This window comes from Buteo buteo, chromosome 13 (assembly GCF_964188355.1).
Source record: "Buteo buteo chromosome 13, bButBut1.hap1.1, whole genome shotgun sequence".
NCBI lineage: Eukaryota > Metazoa > Chordata > Aves > Accipitriformes > Accipitridae > Buteo > Buteo buteo.
This window is the reverse complement of record NC_134183.1, coordinates 17,298,800-17,324,683: the sequence shown is the minus strand read 5'-3', so window position 1 is coordinate 17,324,683 and position 25,884 is coordinate 17,298,800. Positions and strand designations below refer to the sequence as shown.

At 44.7% G+C, this 25,884-nt stretch overlaps 1 protein-coding gene across 1 annotated transcript in view; it reads right to left on the bottom strand.

The window, feature by feature from the left end:
* CD7 (CD7 molecule) overlaps nucleotides 1-25,884 on the bottom strand; it is a 215,884-nt gene that overhangs the window by 5,529 nt on the left and 184,471 nt on the right. The window contains exons 6-10 of the mRNA XM_075044904.1: nucleotides 22,247-22,410; nucleotides 21,104-21,415; nucleotides 19,475-19,612; nucleotides 18,060-18,182; nucleotides 17,053-17,085 (exon numbers count right to left, since the gene is read on the bottom strand). Of these exons, the coding sequence (XP_074901005.1) occupies nucleotides 17,053-17,085; nucleotides 18,060-18,182; nucleotides 19,475-19,612; nucleotides 21,104-21,415; nucleotides 22,247-22,310 (670 nt within the window). The 5' untranslated portion in view covers nucleotides 22,311-22,410. The remainder of the gene's footprint in view (nucleotides 1-17,052; nucleotides 17,086-18,059; nucleotides 18,183-19,474; nucleotides 19,613-21,103; nucleotides 21,416-22,246; nucleotides 22,411-25,884) is intronic.

Here is a 25,884-nt window from a genome sequence, read left to right as displayed (position 1 = left end):
AAGAAGAAAACCCTGTAATTTTTGGTAAAGACGTTTCAGGTTAGATGGTCTCATCAAAAGAGTAGGTACGTAGAGGAATAAACTGCCAAAGAATATTGTGTACTCAACCCTCTTCTAATGAAGAAAAAAAAAAAAGAAAACAAAAAGAAAAATTCTTCCTCTAACTGGAAATGACCGCCAAAAGGAGCACTTGTGCCCATTCATCAACTGTTTGTTAAGAAGAGAAAAAAGACCCACAACCCTTTACCCACTGATGCCCAACTTGCAAACCCTGCCTAGCATCAGCTTCCCAATTATTATCAATTTGTCAATTAAGATGAAATAGTAAAAACAAAAGAGATTAGCAAAAAACCACTACCAAAAATAGGCTCATTGCTTTGCTGGTTATTCATAAAGATTTGACTGACTGTTTTGGAAAGAGCTATGGGTCCTCACTGTTTCCAAACTGCTGCAGCAAGCTATGACTCATGTGAAAACCTGTAGCTAGGATTAAATTAGTCATGAATTGATGTTCTAGGGATTTTCTTGGTACTGTTCTATCTAATGTGTTTTCTTCGTCTTTTCAGGGAACAGACTCACACTTTCCTTCCAATCAGTACATTACCTGAGCAGACATGGGAAAAGTTCTGTTAGACTCTCCCTCCCATTACGCTTTCTTCCAATCTTTGATTTAAAATATATAACTGTATTTATTAATTCATGACATAAAAGGTAGAATTGCAATACCTTTCACCACTACTATGGTTGTCTTCCCACTCAGCTTTTTGTGATGGCCTTTGCTTTTAATAAACTTAGTGCATAGGTAGATATTGGAATCAGATTCCTGTACATTGTGCAGAGTTACTCTGAGATTCCTTCCGTCCTTTGAATACTTGGTGCGATTAGCCAAAGCAGGAAGGATATATGAAGTATCCTGCTTGGAAACATATATCACATTGACCGGCTGTATGATAGTTGTCAGGTATGTCCCCACTTCATTTTCTGAACCTTTCATTGAGCAAGTTATGCTGATGGAGTCTCCTTCCCAAACACTGATAATGTCTGTTGACTGATCATTTTCTCCACCTAAAAATAAGAAATGCAATTGAAATTATAATATCAGAGTTCTTCTTGATCTATTAATATCAAAGTAGTTTTCAAAAACAACTACTCTGTCAACAGAACCACTCTGTAAGACTGGACCTTAGTCTTGATACCCTATATATATCATCTCTTGGCTGTCCTGAAACCTATAGTGCCTTTCATGCCCATTGACCTGTGCAACTCAACGTCTCCCCATAGCTTAAAAGGCCTTGGCAAAAAAAGCGGCTTCTGTCACTCATGCAAAAAATTTAGGCTGCTCTGTAGATTCCCAGTATGATCTTATTAGTTCTCAAAAGACAATCTTCATTGAACTGAGCCCAATAATTGGAGCTGGTTGAGGATCTAAATCTGAAATTCAAACGTTTCAAAAAAGGGTAGAGAAAGGAAAAAAATTACCCTCTTTTTTTTTTTTTTTTAGAAGGGAGGCTTTAGCAACATCAGGAAACTGGAGAATGTAGCCACTTAGGAAGAGAACTGCAGAAGGTATAACTCCAGCCTATACTAAGAAACAAAGGTATAAAAACATACAATGAAACCCTCTGAGTTCTCTAATGACCTCAGTATCAAAAAAACCTGAACAGTAAGTACTTGTACAATGAATAGTGAGGAACAGAGGTATCAAATGGGAAACATCTAAAAGAAATTACATTAAAAGCAAGGGAAGAAAAATTATAGAGTTATTGCATATCTAGGACAAACATAGTATAGAAAGGGTAGAATTATTCAGTGTTGGCAAGCAAGTTAAAGATCCCTACAAACTAAAAACAATTTGTCTTAATAAAGGAACAAACACAGAAATCAAACACAGAAAGACCAGATGATGGGAATTTAGATACAGTAGGTCAATCCAACCTGACCAGACATGAGGACATTCCTCCTACAACACTTAGAGAAGGAATTAAGGTAACCCAGGAGTTGTCAGCAACTACCTTCCAAAGCAGCAGAGAAACGGGGTGAATGAGAAGACTGGAGAAGCACAGAGCACTCAGCCTTTACAAGCAGGGAAGGAAAGCCCAGGAAACTCATCTCCATCAGCCTAAAATCAGTACTGTTAAGCTGACTCACACTTAGCTGATCTAAGAAACCACATAGCTAATGATAAGCAGCTGCAGCCCATCAATTTTCTTCAAAAGATTGGGGTAGAAGTTCAAGAGTTAAATTATATTTGCAGAAATCAGTATTGACTCCTTAACCACCACTGGCTAAAGAATGGCAAAGACGCTCAGATATTCTCACCAGTTTCACTGCATCTTCCTTTCAGACATGCTGATTTATGGATAACATTTTTTTCTCAAGTTACCATCCTTTCCAGTTATTGTCAATGGTCATAGGGGAAAAAAGGGCTGACTGGAGACATCTTTTTCCTCAGCCTGTTCTCCTTAGCGGTTGACAGTGTTTTCCCCAAGTGTACGTCCAGCTTGTACTCTTAATAGCTACAATAATATTCAGCAACAGATATTTCTAGTAAGGTTTTATTACACCTTCAATAATTATGTCCCCAGTAAATACCAATATTCATTTCTATCCAGTAGTGGGTTCCCCCATCAACCTTGCCAATATAGATACAGTTCACGTTGAATTACTGCGAAAACAACTTCCACTCTCTACAGAGAGTAATTTCCATGTAGAAAAGTTCTCATAACAATATTTTTTCTTTTTTTTCTAAAAATTCATTCTATAATTTCAAAGAATGTTTTTCAAAGTTCCACCTGGGTTTGCTAATGGTGAATTTGCCAGGAAACTGTTTGAGACAATAGACTAAGGGGGGGGGGGGGGGGAGTAAGGAAAGAAAATATTGAAACTTCTGAAATGTAAGGGTGTCTATGTTGTACGTACCATTCTGGCCAGAGAAGCACATGAACAGCAGAAGAAAGAGAGATGCAGTTGGGAAACATGATATCCACAGCATTTTCAAAGGTCTTTTTAGTTGTTCTCTATAATCCGACTGACGAATTAAAGACCTGAAGAGAGGATTGTATGCCAAAAGTTGTCCTGTTTTCTTCTAGCTACATCAGCTGTCTACTAAAAGTTAGCAACATGCTGCTTTGGCCTTAGTATCACAACGAATGTGACAGAGGGGGAAGAGAGATTTCTCTCCAGAGTTGCATCTTGGTTTTGACTTCACACTTAAAACGCCCACGGTTTCCTACTACTGAACAACCCCCAACCCTGAGGGGCAGGATTAGAAAGATTGTCTATGGTGAGCACCTACTTTCCCTTTACAGTCAACTGAGAAAAGGTAGGCTCAAAGTTGCTCTTCACAGTGCCAAAATTAGGCAATTATCTACCTGTTGTGGCCTTACTGGAAATGTAGCTGCTTGGTACAATCAATTCAGTCTGTCAGTGTTCCCAAGGGTTTAGCAGGCTGCTTCGTTGGTGGCTGCAAACGCAAAAGTCTTGGCTACATAAGCAGCAAGTAGATAAGAGAGAGTCCATTATTTCAGGTAAACCTTAAATTATTATACAAATCCTGTTCACAAAACTACAGGTTTGATCTGCATCTTGGCAATGACCATATGCATAATTTCCAAGCAACAGCATGGTACATACCTCCTGCGTGCCTCCTGGCTTCACATTTAATAACACATTCTGTAGCGTCTGCAGTACACAAGAGCTGCTAACCAGCAAAAAGGAATCTCAGCTATAGTCAGCATGTAGCTCCTGCTCCCTCCCCAATATGATGAAAACCTCTTCTTGCAGGCACTGCTCTCTGTGTGAATACAGAGGGAAAGGGGCTGTTCCCAAAGAGTTTCTTGAATGCTTGAAAGCTTAGAAATTTCATCTATTATTGTAAAGAAAACAGAGTGCAGGCAGGTTGTGAAATGAGCTTTCAATTAGCCCTATAAATGCTCACCACTGAATACAAAAGCAGATGCCAAGAGATGTCTCTTACTCTCTGGTTTTGCTTTTGCACTATTTAAGAAGTGGCTCTTGAGTTTGGGTATCATGGGATGGTGATGCTTTGTAAAGGAGATTAACATACCAAATAACAATATGATCAACACAGGGTTACCAAGTTTTTAAGCTAGCATTTTATTGTGATGAGAATAATATAATGAAGTTACAACTATCAAATCATGGCATTTGGTGAGTCAGAGCGCTTAGTATCTTTAGTAATTTTTTACTTCATAAACAAATATTTGCCGATATTTGTATATTGCAAAACAACACTGTCGTGGTTTAACGCCAGCCAGCAACTAAGCACCACGCAGCTGCTCACTCACTCCCCCCCCATCCAGTGGGATGGGGGAGAAAATCAGGAAAAGAAGTAAAACTCCTGGGTTGAGATAAGAACGGTTTAATAGAACAGAAAAGAAGAAACAAATAATGATAATGATAACACTAATAAAATGACAACAGTAGTAATAAAAGGATTGAAATGTACAAATGATGCACAGGGCAATTGCTCACCACCCGCCGACCGACACCCAGCCAGACCCCGAGCGGCAAATCCCTGCCCCCCCTTCCCAGTTCCTAAACTAGATGGGACGTCACATGGTATGGAATACACTGTTGGCCAGTTTGGGTCAGGTGCCCTGGCTGGGCATGAGAAGCTGAGAAATCCTTGACTATAGTCTAAACACTACTGAGCAACAACTGAAAACATCAGTGTTATCAACATTCTTCACATACTGAACTCAAAACACAGCACTGTACCAGCTACTAGGAAGACAGTTAACTCTATCCCAGCTGAAACCAGGACAAACACAATGCAGTTGCTTAGAAGAAACACAGTAGAGCTTTAAAGCTGTAGATCTTCAGTTTTTCCTGAGATGTGGGATGATTCGTGTCTACCAGCACAACAGAACTCAGGAGGGGCAAAGTGAAACAGTTGGTAGTGATGCCTCTGAATATCACAATCTGCATAATAATCAATAGAAAGAAGAGATGTAAAGGAAAATGTGCCTGAGTGAGCCATAAAGATTGGCCTGTGACTTGTATCTTGCGACTAATTTAGCTAAACAACTGTCACGGGGCAGAGGTGTACATACAACCTTTCTTCTCAAAACATGTCCAGCTCTCTGGCCCCAGCTGGTGTTAAAGACTAGAAATCAAAACTGCATATCATTAAACCTGAATCCCTCAAGTTAATACAATGTGAATTCTCAAATATCACTTTGTCCCTTTTCAAAGAACTCAAAATCCAAGTTTATACCAAAACCACCCAGTGTCAGGCATCAATTTAAACACCATATATACACATACACATACACACAGATTTTTCCACATTTATACACAGACACATTTGTTTTTCTCAGTAGAAGACCATATAAAAGAACTGCTATGGCTTTCAATTTTAAGACTGCATTTTTCTAGGTATAGGAAAATAATGTATACATCCCTGGAAATCTCCGGAAGCACAGTATACAGCTTGACTGTGTAAACTGGAAGACTTGGCACTTCCTCAAAGGCGCCCAGAGCAGTGACTTACAGCAGAGGGGAACAGAAGCAAAAGCACTCTCTGTGATAGCTGCAGTGGGGTCAAAAAGTGAAAGACCCATACCCGATTTGAGTGCTCCTTTCCCAGGCTATAGCGGCAGATGTATTATTTCCTCAAAAAAAGATGGGTTTTATCCCAAACAAATCTCTTCCTCGCTCCTTTCAGACACAGCTCTACTCTGTTGAAAGCTTACAGCAGTCCTGTTCTGGGAAAAAACAGGAACTGCAATTGTGCTAAGGTGCTATATAAAGGGGAGAAGTCTTTTTCCTTCTATCTTTAAATCCTTGCACAGCCTGGACTCTTCACAGGTAGCCTTAGCTTTGGCGTATTGAATAAACATAGTATAACATTCATCATGGTATAACAGAGTTCACAACTGGATCAGTCAACATAACACACTCGGTAAATACTTAAAAGCCTCTGAAGATCTGGGGATTGACATCTCTTCATGTAGTTTTGACTGCATTCCACCACATTCAAATTGAAAAGACAAAGTCCAACAAATAAGCTGAGAATTTAATTAAAAGGGTATCTTAGATCAGCATGAGTGTAAAGCCCCCGCTGGGGAAGGGAAAAAACCCAAACCTGTAACAGCACTAGTCTCCTGTGCCAAACAAGAGCCAAATTGAAGCACAGAGGCTTTTCTGTATTTCTAAAATTAATGAATAACATTTTTTTGGTTGTCTTTCATTATGAACTTTTCTCTTTAGATTACATACAGCTGGATGCAGTGTCCCAGGCCACTGCCACTGATTCAGTTCAATATCCTTGCAGGCAACAGTTTTACAGCCAAGCCAAAATGCACCAGAAGTCTGGCTGAAGTGCCGGGGTGTGCTGGGGCTGGGTGCTGAGAGCTGACAAAGGGGTTTTACTCGTTCAGACCGCCCTAGTAAAGAGCCAGTCCTTTGAGAGAGGACTCGCCTCATCTGACTTCAGACAGATCCAAAAAGTTACCATTCCCAAGATAGGTGTTTGCGACAGGTGGAATGAATCCACCTTCACCTTCTTAATTTCTTCTCTCACCTTCAAGTTTTTTGCCTGCTTGCCTTTCTTTCCAAGGCAATACAAACTTTCACTTTTCAGAGCTACTGAAGTTGTCTACAGAGCTCTATCAAAGCAATGCCAGACCCTAAAAGTGGATCAGCTGCAAGCAATAGATGAGTAAAGTAACAACCACAGGGATCTGGAGCTCCTTCACCAAACACCAACCACTCACACCCAGCTGACGGACTTTTCCCCAGGTCAGACCTGTCCCCACAAACAAGCCAACCTGAAATCACTGGCAGGAGAAAGTGAATTTAACCAGAAATGGGAAGTTGCAGAGCCCTAACAAGGTCTTTGGGTTTTGTTTTTAAAGGATCTATTCGAGTAACAATCACTACCTGAAACTCTCCTGCTTCTCCTTCTCCCATAACTTCATAGCAAACACAAAACAATAAACAACTCCAATGTTCACCAAGACAAGAACGTCAATCATTAACACAATAGCATCATTTCCACTAGAAACAAGGTCATCTGATCTCAAAGGTAAAAGCTAAAGACCTGGAACATTCTGGTTAGACACCTGCATTTTCCTACTCCAGCACAAGTGAAACAAAGGCAGCTCACTGCCTTTCCAGCCTGCATCCTCAGGCTTACTGACCTCTGCCTCTGGCACAGCTTAGCTGAGGCTGCCACTTCATTGGGGACCCCCATGGTGACAAGCGCAGAGCTGTGGCGGGGGGTCACCCAAAGTCCCGGCCATAGGAGATGGCAGAGCAGGGCTGCTGCTCCGGGGTTTAGATGCGCTTCCCTCTCCAACCAGCTGTGAAGTGCAGTCACGGACCCAGGAGATCCAGTGCTACACTCCAGCTGTGAACATTGCATTTCCCCGCCCCTTCTCTCTCGTCCAGCCACACACCGTGGGAGTCTATAGCTTTAGGAGCATTTTAGTATATTATGGTTATATGGTCAGGCAGAACCGTCTTGGGGTATCTTTGGGGTGGGGGAGGGGCAGCCCTGGGTCATTTGGGAGGGTTTTTTGGGGGGGAGGGGGGGGTCCATTTAACCCCTGGCTGCCTGGGTTCCCCCCCAACAAGTGGGGGATGGGGAGGGGTATCGTCCCCTCCCCCGCCCTGACGTGGGGTGTGTCCCCCCCCCCCCGCCCCTTCCCCCCCCCCCCCCAGGCGCTGCGGGCCCTGGCCAGCCCCGGGCACACGCCGGGGTGTCTGACCTTCGTCCTGGACGACGACTCGGTCGCCTTCACGGGGGACGCCCTCCTCATCCGCGGCTGCGGGCGCACCGACTTCCAGCAGGGTGGGCACTGGGAGGCACTGGGAGGGGACTGGAGTACACTGGGAGAGACTGGGGGAGCACTGGAGGAGACTGGGAGGGACTGGGAGGCACTGGGAGGGGACTGGGAGGGGACTGCAGTAGGCTGGGAGAGACTGGGAGGGGACTGGGAGGGGACTGTAGGAGACTGGGAGGCACTGGGAGGGGACTGGAGTACATTGGGAGAGATTGGGAGGGGACTGGAGTACACTGGGAGAGGACTGAAGGAGACTGGGAGGCACTGGGAGGGGACTGCGGTAGACTGGGAGGCACTAGGAGGGGACTGGAGGAGACTGTGGTGTACACTGGGAGAGACTGGGAGGGGACTGGAGTACACTAGGAGAGACTGGGAGAGGATTGGAGGAGACTGGGAGAGACTGGGAGGGGACTGGAGTATGCTGGGGGAGACTGGGAGGCACTGGCAGGGCACTGGGCTGGGCTGGGCGGGGACTGGAGTAGACTGGGAGGCACTGGGAGGGCTCTGGGCTGCACTGGGAGGTGACTAGAGTATACTGGGAGAGACGGGGAGGCACTGGGAGGGGAGTGGGTTGGACTGGGAATAGACTGGGAACAGACTGGGAGGGGACTGGAGTGTGCTGAGAGAGACTAGGAGGCACTGGGAAGCAAGAAGGCAGGACTGGGAATAGACTGGGCAGGCATTGGGACGAACTGAGAGAACACGGGGATGGACTGGGAGGGTCCTAAGTGGTGCTGGGAGGGACTGGGATAAACTGGGTGTATTGGGTCTGGCTGAGATGGAGTTAATACTCCCCACTGCCGCGATTGAGAGACGGAGACCCGGCTTGATGCAAGTCAGGATCTACTTTATTGATTACAACAGTCATTTTTATATCTTTAGACAAAGAATGAGCAGTATGTGCCTTAAGTTGATTGGTACAACAGCTAATCACCTAATACATATTACAAAAGCTGAGCTCATGATTGGTTAGCAATTAAGCAACAAAATTCATTATTACTTCTCCTTTCTCCCGGCCCCCTCCGCGTATCCCTTGGCCACTGCATCCTGCTATTGTGCGACTGACAAGGGCTCGCTAGCCTTGCTCCTTATCAGTACAGAGCCTTTCACGCTGAGTTGTTCATATCTTGTGCAACTCTCGGCTTACAAGGTCTAGCACATCCTTCCTTATCAGTTGAAACTCACTAGGAGTCCTTCTAAGAGAGATTAAGTCACCCCCGTCACCCCACAGCAGCCCTCATAGCACTGTGCCCTGCATCAGTAGCTAGAAAGGTGTTGATAGCACACCAGTGTTTTGGCTACTGCTGAGCAGTGCTGGCACAGCATCAAGGCTGTCTCCCCAACATTTTTGCCCTCCCCTCAATGGCAGGCTGGGGCAGGGCAAGATCTTGGGAGGGGACACAATCAGGACAGCTGACCTAAACTAACCAAACAGATATTCCATACCATATGACATCAGCTCAGATATAAAAGCTAAGTAAAGGGAGACAGAGGGTGGGGGCATTTTGTCTTCCGGAGCAACCACTACGCATACTGAAGCCCTGCTTCCCGAGAAGTGGCTAGACATCGCCTGCTGATGGGAAGTAGAGAATAACATCATTTGTTTTTTTTCTTTGCTTTCGCACGCGCGACCTTTGCTATCACTGTATTAAACTGTCCTTATCTTGACCCACGAGCCTTCGGTTATATTTTCTTCCCCCCCAGCTGAGGAGGGGGAGTGATAGAGCGGCTTTGGTGGGCACCTGGCATCCAACCAGGGTCAACCCACCACACTGGGACGGGGGTGTGGCTGTCTGTGGCGGCACAGGGAGGGACTGGGAGGGCTCCGAGTGGCACTGGGAGGGACTGGGAGGGACTGGGAGGGGCCCGCGGTCCTGGTTGCTCTGGAAATCGGTCACCGGGGATGCCGATTGCCATGGTAACCGGTCACTGGGGTCCCCGGTTGCCATGCTACCGGTTGCCATGGTGACCGGATGCCACGGTGACCCGTTGCCACGGTGACCCGTTGCCATGGTGACGGTTGCCATGGAGAAGGTTACCATTGAGAAGGTTGCCATGGAGAAGGTTGCCATGGAGACCCGTTGCCATGGTGACGGTTGCCATGGTGACCCGTTCTATAGAAACGGTTCCCGTGGTGACAGTTACCATAGCAACGATTGCTATGGTGATGGTTACCATAGCGACGGTTGCCATAGTGACGGTTACCACAGCGACGGATGCCATGGTGACGGTTCCCATGGCGACCGGCGCCATGGCAACCGTCACAATCGCAAATGCCACCATGGCAACCGTTACCATAGCAACCGCTGCTATGGCAACCACCGCTACGGCAACCGTTTCCATAGCAAGGCGTCACTATGGCAACCGTCACCATGGCAACGGTTGCTATAGCAACCATCCACATGGCAACCGTAAACATAGAAACAGTTACCATAGCAACGGTTCCCATGGAAACCGTCGTTATGGTACCCGTCACCATAGCAACCGTCACCATAGCAACGGTTGATGGCAGCCGTCACCATAGCAACCGTTGCCATAGCAGCCGTTGCTATGGCAGCCGTTGCTGTGGCAACCGTCACCATGGCAACCGTCCCCATAGCAACCGTCCCCATAGCAACCGTTACCATAGCAACCGTCGCCATGGCAACCGTTACCATAGCAACGGTTGCTGTGGCAGCCGTCACCATGGCAACCGTTGCTATGGCAGCCGTCACCATGGCAACCGTTGCTATGGCAGCCGTCACCATAGCAACCGTTGCCATAGCAACCGTCGCCGTGGCAACCGTCGCCATGGCAACCGTCCCCATAGCAACCGTCGCTATGGCAACCGTTACCATAGCAACCGTCACCATGGCAACCGTTACCATAGCAACCGTCACCATGGCAACCGTTACCATAGCAACCGTCGCCGTGGCAACCGTCACTATAGCAACCGTTACCATAGCAACCGTCCCCATGGCAACCGTCACCATAGCAACCGGCGCCATGGCAACCGTCACTATAGCAACCGTCGCCATGGTAACCGTTACCATAGCAATCGTCACCATGGCAACCGTTATCATGGCAACAGTAACCATAGCAACGGTTGCTATGGCAACCGTTACCATGGCAACCGTCACTGTAGCAACCGTCGCCATGGCAACCGTTACCATGGCAACCGTCATCATGGCAACCGACGCCATAGTAAGCGTTGCTATGGCAACCGTCACCATGGCAACCGTTACCATAGCAAACGTCGCCATGGCAACCGTCGCCATGGCAACCGTTACCATAGCAACCGTCGCCATGGCAACCGTTACCATGGCAACCGTCACCATGGCAACAGTAACCATAGCAACGGTCGCTATGGCAACCGTCGCCATAGCAACCGTTGCTATGGCAACCGTCACCACGGCAACCGTCGCCATGGCAACCGTTACCATGGCAACCGTCGCCATGGCAACCGTTGCTATGGCAACCGTCACTATAGCAACCGTTACCATTTCAACTGTCGCCATGGCAACCGTCACTATAGCAACCGTCGCCATGGCAACCGTTACCGTAGCAACCGTCGCCATGGTAACCGTCACCATAGCAACGGTCGCTATGGCAACCGTCACCATAGCAACCGTTGCTATGGCAACCGTTACCATGACAACCGTCGCCATGGCAACCGTCACCATGGCAACAGTTCCTATGGCAACCGTTACCATGGCAACCGTCGCCATAGTAACCGTTACCATGGCAACCGTTACGATAGCAACCGTCGCCATGGCAACCGTTGCTATGGCAACCGTCACTATAGCAACCGTCGCTATGGCAACCGTCACCATAGCAACCGTTGCTATGGCAACCGTTACCATAGCAACCGTTACCATAGCAACCGTCGCCATGGCAACCGTTACAATAGCAACCGTAACCATAGCAACCGTTGCTATGGCAACCGTCACCATAGCAACCGCTGCTATGGCAACCGTTACCATAGCAAGCGTCGCCATGGCAACCGTTACCATAGCAACCGTCGCCATGGAAACCGTCACCATAGCAACCGTCACCGTAGCAACCGTCACCATGGCAACCGTTGCTATGGCAACCGTCACCATAGCAACCGTCACCGTAGCAACCGCTGCTATGGCAACCGTCACTATAGCAACCGTTGCTATGGCAACCGTTACCATAGCAACCGTTACCATAGCAACCGTCGCCATGGCAACCGTTACAATAGCAACAATAACCATAGCAACCGTTGCTATGGCAACCGTCACCATAGCAACCGTCGCCATGGCAACCGTCACCATAGCAACGGTCGCTATGGCAACCGTCACCATAGCAACGGTCGCTATGGCAACCGTTACCATAGCAACCGTTGCCATGGCAACCGTCGCCATGGCCACCGTCGTCATGGCAACCGTTGCTGTAGCAACCGTTACCATAGGAACCGTCACCATAGCAACGGTCACCATGGCAACCGTTACCATAGCAACCGTCGCCATGGCATCCGTCACCATGGGAACCGTGTACCATAGCAACGGTTGCTATGGCAACCATCACCATAGCAACCCTTTCAATTAGCCCTATAAACGCTCATCACTGGATACAAAAGCAGATGCCAAGAGATGTCTCTTACTCTCTGGTTTTGCTTTTGCACTATTTCAGAAGTGGCTCTTGAGTTTGGGCATCATGGGATGGTGATGCTTTGTACAGGAGATTAACATACCAAATAACAATACGATCAACACAGGGTTACCAAGTTTTTAAGCTAGCATTTTATTGTGATGAGAATAATATAATGAAGTTACAACTATCAAATCATGGCATTTGGTGAGTCAGAGCGCTTAGTATCTTTAGTAATTTTTTACTTCATAAACAAATATTTGCCGATATTTGTATATTGCAAAACAACACTGTCGTGGTTTAACGCCAGCCAGCAACTAAGCACCACGCAGCTGCTCACTCACTCCCCCCCCATCCAGTGGGATGGGGGAGAAAATCGGGAAAAGAAGTAAAACTCCTGGGTTGAGATAAGAACGGTTTAATAGAACAGAAAAGAAGAAACAAATAATGATAATGATAACACTAATAAAATGACAACAGTAGTAATAAAAGGATTGAAATGTACAAATGATGCACAGGGCAATTGCTCACCACCCGCCGACCGACACCCAGCCAGACCCCGAGCGGCAAATCCCTGCCCCCCTGTTCCCAGTTCCTAAACTAGATGGGACGTCACATGGTATGGAATACACTGTTGGCCAGTTTGGGTCAGGTGCCCTGGCTGGGCATGAGAAGCTGAGAAATCCTTGACTATAGTCTAAACACTACTGAGCAATAACTGAAAACATCAGTGTTATCAACATTCTTCACATACTGAACTCAAAACACAGCACTGTACCAGCTACTAGGAAGACAGTTAACTCTATCCCAGCTGAAACCAGGACAAACACAATGCAGTTGCTTAGAAGAAACACAGTAGAGCTTTAAAGCTGTAGATCTTCAGTTTTTCCTGAGATGTGGGATGATTCGTGTCTACCAGCACAACAGAACTCAGGAGGGGCAAAGTGAAACAGTTGGTAGTGATGCCTCTGAATATCACAATCTGCATAATAATCAATAGAAAGAAGAGATGTAAAGGAAAATGTGCCTGAGTGAGCCGTAAAGATTGGCCTGTGACTTGTATCTTGCGACTAATTTAGCTAAACAACTGTCACGGGGCAGAGGTGTACATACAACCTTTCTTCTCAAAACATGTCCAGCTCTCTGGCCCCAGCTGGTGTTAAAGACTAGAAATCAAAACTGCATATCATTAAACCTGAATCCCTCAAGTTAATACAATGTGAATTCTCAAATATCACTTTGTCCCTTTTCAAAGAACTCAAAATCCAAGTTTGTACCAAAACCACCCAGTGTCAGGCATCAATTTAAACACCATATATACACATACACACAGATTTTTCCACATTTATACACAGACACATTTGTTTTTCTCAGTAGAAGACCATATAAAAGAACTGCTATGGCTTTCAATTTTAAGACTGCATTTTTCTAGGTATAGGAAAATAATGTATACATCCCTGGAAATCTCCGGAAGCACAGTATACAGCTTGACTGTGTAAACTGGAAGACTTGGCACTTCCTCAAAGGCGCCCAGAGCAGTGACTTACAGCAGAGGGGAACAGAAGCAAAAGCACTCTCTGTGATAGCTGCAGTGGGGTCAAAAAGTGAAAGACCCATACCCGATTTGAGTGCTCCTTTCCCAGGCTATAGCGGCAGATGTATTATTTCCTCAAAAAAAGATGGGTTTTATCCCAAACAAATCTCTTCCTCACTCCTTTCAGACACAGCTCTACTCTGTTGAAAGCTTACAGCAGTCCTGTTCTGGGAAAAAACAGGAACTGCAATTGTGCTAAGGTGCTATATAAAGGGGAGAAGTCTTTTTCCTTCTATCTTTAAATCCTTGCACAGCCTGGACTCTTCACAGGTAGCCTTAGCTTTGGCGTATTGAATAAACATAGTATAACATTCATCATGGTATAACAGAGTTCACAACTGGATCAGTCAACATAACACACTCGGTAAATACTTAAAAGCCTCTGAAGATCTGGGGATTGACATCTCTTCATGTAGTTTTGACTGCATTCCACCACATTCAAATTGAAAAGACAAAGTCCAACAAATAAGCTGAGAATTCAATTAAAAGGGTATCTTAGATCAGCATGAGTGTAAAGCCCCCACTGGGGAAGGGAAAAAACCCAAACCTGTAAGAGCACTAGTCTCCTGTGCCAAACAAGAGCCAAATTGAAGCACAGAGGCTTTTCTGCATTTCTAAAATTAATGAATAACATTTTTTTGGTTGTCTTTCATTATGAACTTTTCTCTTTAGATTTGCTTGTAGCAAATTTCAAGAGTCACACGACATCCTACATCCATTGAGATTTCCCGCTGGAAGCTTCAGCTACAGGTTTATGGGTAATTAAACCATGTAAAAATGATTCAGCAAGTATTCATCCTGTTTCATGGATCTCCTTTTCCAGTTGTGCTGCTGATGATTTTTGCTCAAAAGCCTGATACTAGATTAGGTCTAAAGCAAACTTTTGAGGATTTATTCAAATCAAGCGTGAATGAGAAATCATTTGAAGATGACATACCACCTGTGAACCAACAAATGGGGATCCCTGAAGTGCAGTATTCATCACATCTGTCTGCATGCAGGATACCCAAAATCTGTCTTCAGATGCGGAAATATTGTAGTCTTTTCTGATATGGAAACAGAGCACGTGCATCAATATGCTTCCCTATCCACTGGAGTTACTGTTGAACGTGTCCTACACTAAAATTGCCAATATTATGACCTGACTTGTCAGGGAGATTGATATCATACTTCTGTTCAGCCTGGGAAGGTGCTATGGCCTCCGTGACCCAATGCCATTTCTGAGGGAGCTGGATATAGCCCTCCTTTCCACCCTTGCACAGGAATGAGCACACAGAGGAGATGTCCTCAGCCTGCAGGTGGTTGCAAAATCACATGTCCGTTCAAAAGGCCAAAGCCCTCTAATTCAACAAACCAGTCACCTGTACAAAATCCTTTCTTTGATCTAGACACCACCTGAGAGTTAAAAAAATAAAGACCTATGGGCATGCTATCACGTTAGGCAATGGAAGACATGCAGAGAGCATCTGTCTCAGGGTTCAACACATCCTTCCTGAGCACAGATACAGTTCTCTGAAGAATTTCAGATGAACAGGTAGTTTCAGTCATGAAAACCATTGAGAGAATTCAGCTGGTTTAAACCTGTGCTGCTGAGTGAGCTACACATCTTGCGATGACTGCTGTCCTCAGCGAAGCACCAGGAGAGGATAGGAGATCCAGGGAGCTTCTCATGTGGCTCGCAGAGGTCTGGAGCTGGACGACTGTGGCAATCACAGACCTCAGCGAACGCATGGATTTCATGAAGGTAGATTTGTGAGAACTACCATGAGGTCTCCTATAAAACACGCTCTGTTTCTTCAGCTGAATGCTGTACATCATTACTGAGGAGCATGCTGCTGACATAGAGGCCTAATTTTCTCATTTTCAGATGTTTTTCAAAGAGGTATGATGTCTTCTGTGTCAGGAGCCCCTTTGGTTTTTCTAACAGCTGCAGAATTGAAGGAAAAATATCTGTGAGGCCACCAAAGGCACAGGCTGAATTCAGTAAGAATTATAAACCAGTTGCCTGTATTTAGGCTTGGAAATCTGGAGCGTGAAGTCCTCATGGCAGCTCTCCTGACCCTCCTTCTACTGGACCACCTCTTGCTCTGAAGGGTGAAAGGATTGGAGCTTCATTGCCCAACGAGTTCATGGTGTCTCTGCTGAAACCCTGCCCTGCTTGCTGTGGCCCATCAGCCTTTGCCTTAGAAGGGCTCTAGGACAGGCCTGAAACATCACTTAGCGTTACGCCACAGGGCAGGACCTCAGAGGAGCCACTAGCAGCACATTTTTTTACCTATCATACCAATATATCTGTTAATATGTCTTAATATAACTAACTGCAGTGAGGCTAGCATTGTGTTATCTTTACTGGGGTTTGCAAGCACTTGTGCAACTCCTATTTTTCACAGATAGCCTTGCGTTTTATCTAACTTTCAATGCTCAAACGTCTCCGCTTGTTCCCATTGGTTTCCTTTAGAGTCACCAGAGAGGAATAGGCACACCTTCACAAGGTAATTCATCTGTTTCATCTTAGAACCATTTTAAGGTGAGATGAATCACCTCCTCAAGACAGCTATTTCTCTCCATTCACTAGAAATGGAGCACAAGATAAAAATCTTAGGCTTTAACTAACTTCTAACCAACAAGTTAACCTTAAACAAATTCAGACTTAGAAATACAATTCTTAGACTCTTAGAAAGAAACAACTAATGTTTGTTTCTAAAGGATGGACTAGTTCAGTAACTGAGAGGAGGTGTCTCAGCTGCTGGCATTACACAAGGTCCCATAAACCCTGGAGCCAAGGGGGCTACAGGATATAGGGGGGAAGCTGTATGTCAGGGTCAAAAGGTGTCTGCAGAAGTGTCTAAATGAGCAACACACAAGTACTGGAACCACCGCAAAGTCACACAGGGGCTAAAATCTATTGACTCAGACCTGATGCAGGGAGGAAATGGGCATCGACTGAACATGGTCCCGGTAAACACATCTAGTCCGCCACTGAACACCCTCCTGCCATTGTAGTGTTGTGACTTCATCATTTACCATAATGAATCCCCAAAAGTCAAATCTTACCATTAAAAATCTGATGGAGCACTATGACAGGTCCTAGGAAAACAATAGCAAAAAAGTACCAGCATTAGCAAGGATTTACTTGGACAAATTAAAACTAACAGACCTGCAGTTGTTTTTTTCCTAAGTTATATTTATCTGGAATTCCTGAGCAACTCACTGGTGTCCATCGCAAACAGATCCACAGGCCTTGTGTTTTCTCCACAAAACCCCACCAGGTATGGCAGGTGTGATACTTTGCCATGCGACAGCACAGGTGCATCCCAAGTTCTAGACTCTGTTGTAGCACAATTACTTCTGAAGTAAGAGGTAGTTTAATATTATCTCACTTTAAGAATACCGCAGTATTCTGTGTGGTGAGGGAGGAGACAAGAGCAGAGGGCGATACAGAGGAAGGCAGATATTTCCAGAAGATTTTATTTGCGTGACTCCCAATTTACTCCATAGAGCCTATCCTAGCCCTTTCCACGCATATTAGTTTGCAAAACCAACTCCCCCCCTTGGATGTATTTAGGAAAACGCTCTTTCTTAAATTAAAATTGGCTCTTTAGTGGGCAGAGCTGTGAGTGGGAACCATCCACCTAAAGGACCCGTCAGCCCACACCTGGATGTTCAGCAGTCTCCTGGGCTGGGATGTGTCTCTGCAGGGGAACTTGCACAGCAATGTTGCAGTCTGAGACTGCTCCAAGGAACTGCATCCCTTTGAGGTAAGGCTGAGCAGTGCAATTGCTTGGCTGTATTACTGTAGCAGTGAGGAAATTCATTCAGTGCTTATTTTTCATAATAAACCCAGCTGACCGGGAACTATGCCGTGGCACCAAAGGCAGAGGTGGAGTTCGTACCAGCTGTTAGCCCAGCCTCCCCCTCACAGTGAATATCATTTAGCAACCTCATAAACAATGTTATGGAAATGAGATACAGAAAGAAAACCCCGTATGCATTTTTCCACTAGCAGCACAGCCTGTAAGGCATGTTACCCCTAGGAAACACAACATTTTGTCAGGCTGTACCTTGGCCATTTTGGTTCTGTCGAACACAATACACTGCCATTGCTGCTCCACAAACCCCAAGAATCAGTAGTGGGGCAATGATGTCAATGCTGCTCTTTTCGCCGATTGAAAACTGAGGATTGCCTGCAGAGTAGAAGAAAACAAAGAGTCCCGGTGAATCAAACAGGTGTGCCAAGAAAAAAACCTGCCTCATAAGCACCAGCTGGGAAGAATTAGGCCTGGTGCTTCTGCAACGTACCCCATCAAAGCTCATAATGAGAGGAAGAACTGATGAATGAGAGAACAAATAGCCTCTGGCTTAGGATATCTTAATGAAGATACCTGTAACCAAAAAATAACTCTATCAACACTTGGAGCTAATCCTTGACTCCCCACCACAACAGATACCTTTGAATATCTATCTCATTTGAAATAACCAAAAACAAGAGGTGTGAGACCTTGTATCCTGAAAATGGAAGAAGGTCAATAGCTCTGTGAAGTCTTTGAGTGATCTTACTATTTTTAGCCAGTCTTTCTGCTAAGACAAGACATGCAATAAGTAGAAAATAAAAGCTGGAAGAATATTTTTCAGGGCAGCATCATTCTGGATGGCGTCTGGATAATGTGTATTTCAGAAACAAGGATCTGGTAAGGACAAGGCGTTCAGCTAGGTAACGCATCCTTCATGATGGGTTCAAAGGCCACCAAGAAAATCCATTTTGACCATTTTTTAAAGACCTCAGTGCAGAGCAATTTAAACACATAAGTATCTAGAAATGTTATTTTAATACTTGTCTAATTTAGAAGAGAAATAATAGAATCAACCTGCACACATTCAAATCTTACCAAAGAAACCACCCTCCCCACCCCACCCCCCAAAAAAATCCCCACACAACACAGCAAAAAGCGAAGACCTATACCCCTACCAAGGACACTCTCCAGAAATGGATAAATAGTGTTTACTTGTCTCAAGCAAAGACTCCCTGTTTGTCCATAACCTAAGGAAGATGACAAGGATTTCTGCAGTGAAAGAAATTGGGATATAAAAATGACTATGTGTCACAAACATCCTCTCAGTCTGGAGGTAAAGTCTCATTTATCATCTTCTGGTAAGTAGAATTTTTGGAAACTTGTTGCACGCTTATCATGTACCGCCTTCCCTCAGTGTCCCTGTATCTACAGCTATATAGCTACAGTTACAGAAACCTATACCTATGGATATATATTTCCAGGACTGGGCACCTACATGGGCTAGGGGAAAGTCTCTGAGTTTGGATGGCTACAGCATGTGTGGGTCCAAGGTATGTACAGTACATCCACCACCACCACCCCACCCCGCCCCGTAAAACTCTGTTCACATCAAGCTGTCTGAGCAAAACTCTCTCAAAGCAAAGGGCAAACAAACATGTGAAAAGATTAACCTCGATTTCCCTCACCAGTGATGTCGTCTGTTTCTCCGATTTTCTCAGCTGTTATTTTAGTGTAGCACTTCAGGGGAGGTTTGGGCACTGAAGGGTCTATCTCTACTTCACAGCAAACTCTAACCGTGTTACCCCTCCCATTTTCTGAGGAAGCTGAAAGATAAAAGACATTTTACTTATAAATACGGATAATTTATAAGATCTTCAATCAAGGGTTAAAATGGTTCAAGAGGTTAATAGGTTAAAAAAGTGGATCCTTCATGTACCACAAAAAATTGGAGATTGCTACAATCATATTTAATTCACCAACTGTTCAAATCAACCAGTCATCATTTAGATTTTCTTCTCACTGAAGCTGATGAACTGCTCGGTGAACCTCTAATGGAAATCTTCACATATGAAGGTGGCAAAAAAGTTTTCACGTGCAATTAAGAACACCAAAAAATTTGTAAAAAGCTCATCATTACATTTGGCATTTAAATTCTATTCAAATAGTAATTGTGACAAAATCTTGCACCTTCCATTTACCCACAGGAACCAAAGAAGCGGAACAAACACGACCAGCAGCTGTATAAATCTCAAAGAGCCCAGAACGCATCTCCTGCCTAGCCTGCATGCCGCTGTGCCATTATACAACTTATTCATCTTCTAAGACATGGGAAATGTAAAGGCCATTGTCTTGAAAGCTCCTTCCTACCTACACATCCCACACTCAGCACATCCACCTGTTACCGTTTCAAGAAATATAGGCATCTACGTCTACAGCAATTTCCAGTTATCACTCTGGATGTTTTAGTGTCATCCAAGCTTTACACAGTGGTAACAGCATGTAGATTTTGCAGCGGTAAGCATAAATCCAGGAGAGAAGTAGTTTACAGAAATTAAATACAAGAGGAATTGTTAGGCTGAACAAAAGCATATGTAGGTTGAGGATTTTTTCCTGTTTTCTTCTGTCAGCAGTAAGATTAGAAAGGATGCTCTAAGTCTAATGAGAGGTGATGAAAGCCACTTTCAGGGAATCATCTACAGCCAGGAGGGCAAAGCCAAATATATATTCAATCGGATGTTAACTGGTGAAATGTCATTGACTTGGATGGAGTTCAACTAAATTACACCTGTGCAACCTGATCCACCATGAAGTTTTGTCCTCTTGAAGCCACTTGCTACATGTACCGACAGGCATTTTTATCTCTGAATTTGACAGGCTTATGAGAAAGCTGGAAGAATACCTCCTGGTTATTTACTGAATTGTACAGAAGAGCAACACAGAATGGCTCTTTAGGCTAGACCTGGATTTCAGTGTGTACTGACTGAAGTAGAAGGCATGCATACATTGCAAACTGGCACAGATTTTGACCATGAGAATTGCTGTTGCCAAAAAAAGCCCCCGAAAACTATCTTTATAAATCAGGGTAACATGAATTTATCTGAATCTCTGCTAGTGTAGTTTGAAGCAGTGTTTGACCTGAGAGAATTTAATTTATTTTTGTGATTGACTTAATGACTTTTTTCACAAAAGAAACTCATTTTGACAAGTTAGTTTACTCACTAACCTCACTGTCTGCCCAAATATGTAACAGCTTGGTTTCATAACCAGAAATATGTTTTCCATATGTTGGTAGCCAGGCTCCCAGTAGAGCATACCTCCAGAATTCAGGATGCCACATGAATCTCCTACTCCCGTGGCTCTCTCCCAGACAATGGCGTAAAGTCCTCCAGGAAAAGTATTCTCTTGCTGAAAGCACATGACGATGTATGTTTCACTGGTCACCAACTGAATGGTTTCATTCGAAAACGTCTCACATTGTGTTTCACCAATTTTTACAAAGTCTTCATAATTGGATGATTCGCATATGTTGCTCTCACAGTCTTTACAGTGGTAGACTGTCACATTTGTTCTGCCGAAGGAAGAGCCTTGTGTCCCCCCAGTGGGGTCATCGCAAGGCATGGCAATATCTAAATGAGAAAACAAAGGAAAGTTATTTTCTACCGGTTTCCTCCCCAGACTTTTAGTGTTAGAGAATGAGATGAGTTTTGTAGACAAACCCAGTCATGGCTTAGGAGACACTGTCTGCCAATGGGCAATTTTTATACGGTACTGAGCCCAGTCCCCCAAATAATTTTGGGGGTAGAGATACAACAGCATTCCCCCACTGCTGCCACTGGGGTTTTAACTAGGAAGCTGGCAGCTTGGGAAGTAAGTCGAAAGACGTTTCTCTTGCTGGGCTAAGAGGTCCTCTGCCCAGACAGGCTCAGATGAATCACCCGTTCTTATTTTCTTTCCTTCCAAAACTCCTTGGCACAATCCTATCAGGTATATCTCCAGCAGACATGCGGATCTTGGGACAAATGAAGTTCACATACAGCTGGATGCAGTGTCCCAGGCCACTGCCACTGATTCAGTTCAATATCCTTGCAGGCAACAGTTTTACAGCCAAGCCAAAATGCACCAGAAGTCTGGCTGAAGTGCCGGGGTGTGCTGGGGCTGGGTGCTGAGAGCTGACAAAGGGGTTTTACTCGTTCAGACCGCCCTAGTAAAGAGCCAGTCCTTTGAGAGAGGACTCGCCTCATCTGACTTCAGACAGATCCAAAAAGTTACCATTCCCAAGATAGGTGTTTGTGACAGGTGGAATGAATCCACCTTCACCTTCTTAATTTCTTCTCTCACCTTAGTGGTTTTGTGGTTTTAGTTTTAACTGGACACACCTGAGCTTTCTAATAACAGTTTAAAAGTTTGTAGCTACTAACATGCAGTGAAAAGCAATGAGATCAAACAAGGAGACTCACTTGGACAGGGAGCTGCAACCGTCAGAAGCAGGAAACATAATCGTGCCAAGCGGGGAGAGTCCATCAGGCTGTCCTGGGTCCTCAGCTCCAGCAGTGCTGGATGCTCTCCTAGCTGCCCCACGAACCCAGGGCAGGCTCACCAGGCTCCTCCCTCAGTCATGTCCCTGTTTGGACATTAAATACAGTGTTTAGCATCCATTATCTTTCTTACTATCTTTCTGCAATCAAAAAGAAAAGAACTTCCAGGCCAAGTCTGTAAAGCTTCTTTTAGCCCAGAGAGCTGGAATGCAGGCAAAGAAATGCTCATGCTGCTCAGCTGCTACTGCACTCCGAGACGGCTTTTGCAAATGTCAAAATTGCGCCCCCTTCCATCTCTGGGTCAATCACAGTAGCATAAGACACATGGTCTTTCTGCAGGGAAAGGGAAATCCCTCCTGAGCCTGCTGGGCAGGAAGCTCCATGTCCAGGTCCTCCAGGCTCCTCAAGGAAGTGGCCCTGCACCCATCACTCAGTAATACATGCAACAAATATCTTGACTTGCTATCGCTTCCACAACACACAAAAAATTAGACAAGGAAGATGCTTTGTGCTGAATGAGTCTTTTGCTTGACCTAAGATGAAATATTTATTGTCAAACTGAATTTTATTTTTAATTTAGAAGACCTGATGGGAAATATCTGTTCAAAATAAATGAACAAACAAACAAAAACTTAGTATTTCTTCTCAAAAAATGTCTTGAATTTAGTCAGAAATGAATCCTCAATCATTTCAATGAAACTGTCATGAATTTGTGAAATATGTTTCAGTAAAACACAAGTTTCACTTTCCAAAGGAGGAAAAAAAAATCTGGAAAATTCACTTTCCTCACTAGCCTAGCTCTGTAAAACACAAACTGCTTTGCCCTAAGAGTTTTTCGTTAGAAGCTTTCATTAAAACAACTTTTTTTGGCATGTCGCTACCTGAGAAGTACCTTGAGGAAGTTTCCAAATGAATTATGCATTAATTCCTAGTTATACATTAATTGTTCAGCAAAAGTTAATAATTGCTTATCTCTCCTGATCTGTGCTAGTCTAGACCTGCTGCAAGTCCCACCCCGACTCCCAGAAACAGATGAGACAGGAGGAACAGGACCTCAAAAACAAGCCCTTTCCAGACACAGGAGGGAATCTTTGAGATTGTCTGCAAACTTTCCTGTGGAATAAAACCTGGGGCCCCTCCACAGTGCCCCAAGCTCTCGACACCCCCACGCAGGGCCTAATCCCAGGAGATAATGGATGGAGGCGAGGTCCTGGTGCTGCTCCATGCGCACCCACAAAGTCAATCCACTTCACCTCACGCCACACGAGGGACCAATTCTTCTATTTTTTGCACAGCGCTCCTTCTCACCTATACAATCTTGCAAGAATTTCTTCTTGCCCCACCGAGTATTAAAAACACTCAGAGCATCAAATGAGCACAGCATCTTTTCTCATCCTCTTTCCATACATCTAAAAATAGTTCCTATCTTTTTGATTTTGGGTGGAATTTTTTTCACAAACAGATCAATCAATACCATTTCACCCATTACCCCCTTCATCCTGTTTCTGCTTTGCAAAGCACCAGTTAACAATGCTTGACCCTCCTCCCTTGTGGGTGAGCAGAGTGCCAAGGGACTGTCATCAACCTTAGAATCACAGAATCATTTAGGTTCAAAAAGACCCTTAAGATCATTGAGTCCAACTGTTAAACTAGCACTGCCAAGTCCACCACTAAACCATGTCCCTAAGTGCCACCTCTACACGTTTTAAATACCTTCAGAGTCCTTAAATACCTCCTTGTCCTCCTCGGAGCATGTTCACCAGCCTGATGCAGTCGTCAGAGACCAGCTGCAGTACATCTGGCAGATTTATTTGCCCAGAGGTTAAGGACAATAAGTGGGTTTTTTTCCCCAGTAGTTTTCACCCTGATGTCTATCTTCTGTCCTATTTGTTCTGCCTTCTATTCTCTTTTGTGGTCTTGCCTCATCCTTGTCCCTCCTCTCATTCTGCTCAAATGATACCTCCCTTCCTCTTCTCTTGGGTGACATTCCTTCCTACTCCCCCTTTTCTCTTCATTTTCAAAAGCCAGAACACTGTCCACTAGATCTCTGCCCTCTCCTACTGGTCTGTCTTATAATGCTCTTTTTTGGCAGGTTTCTGACAGTCTTCAGCTGTCTTGGCCACCTCCTGCCATCAGTTTTAAACTTACTTTAAAAATAAAACACTCAAATCTAAATTGAAACACAGTCTTTAGATAGAAAATATTTTTTATCAAGTTTTTTGCCTGCTTGCCTTTCTTTCCAAGGCAATACAAACTTTCACTTTTCAGAGCTACTGAAGTTGTCTACAGAGCTCTATCAAAGCAATGCCAGACCCTAAAAGTGGATCAGCTGCAAGCAATAGATGAGTAAAGTAACAACCACAGGGATCTGGAGCTCCTTCACCAAACACCAACCACTCACACCCAGCTGACGGACTTTTCCCCAGGTCAGACCTGTCCCCACAAACAAGCCAACCTGAAATCACTGGCAGGAGAAAGTGAATTTAACCAGAAATGGGAAGTTGCAGAGCCCTAACAAGGTCTTTGGGTTTTGTTTTTAAAGGATCTATTCGAGTAACAATCACTACCTGAAACTCTCCTGCTTCTCCTTCTCCCATAACTTCATAGCAAACACAAAACAATAAACAACTCCAATGTTCACCAAGACAAGAACGTCAATCATTAACACAATAGCATCATTTCCACTAGAAACAAGGTCATCTGATCTCAAAGGTAAAAGCTAAAGACCTGGAACATTCTGGTTAGACACCTGCATTTTCCTACTCCAGCACAAGTGAAACAAAGGCAGCTCACTGCCTTTCCAGCCTGCATCCTCAGGCTTACTGACCTCTGCCTCTGGCACAGCTTAGCTGAGGCTGCCACTTCATTGGGGACCCCCATGGTGACAAGCGCAGAGCTGTGGCGGGGGGTCACCCAAAGTCCCGGCCATAGGAGATGGCAGAGCAGGGCTGCTGCTCCGGGGTTTAGATGCGCTTCCCTCTCCAACCAGCTGTGAAGTGCAGTCACGGACCCAGGAGATCCAGTGCTACACTCCAGCTGTGAACACTGCATTTCCCCGCCCCTTCTCTCTCGTCCAGCCACACACCATGGGAGTCTATAGCTTTATAAGCATTTTAGTATATGGTTATATGGTCAGGCAGAACCATCTTGGTGGAATAATGCAACACATTTTTAGAAAAGATTTATCTGGTACCCCAAGTATCCCATAGAGAGGACTTAAGTTTCAAACGTTTTGAAGAAAATAATCCTGTTGAAGGATGTAAGGGAAGCAACAAAGTAAAAACCAAAGAACTTCAGAAGATCCTACAGATTTTATTTTCCACTCTTAAGTTCTTTCCCAGAAAAGGAGTAAACTTCACATAAGAGCTAATTTTTTGTATTACTTTCAGTACCTGTTTCACTTTATTGGTCTGCTGAATACCACTCTCAACAAGCTTTTGCAATCAAAAAAAAAAAAAGAACAACAAAATCACAGGAAGAGATAAAACAGCTATTTCCCAAGTAAGCCTGTGAGTGCAGTTTGTTTCCACAGTTCCAACAAGCCAGTGTGGAAAGCACTT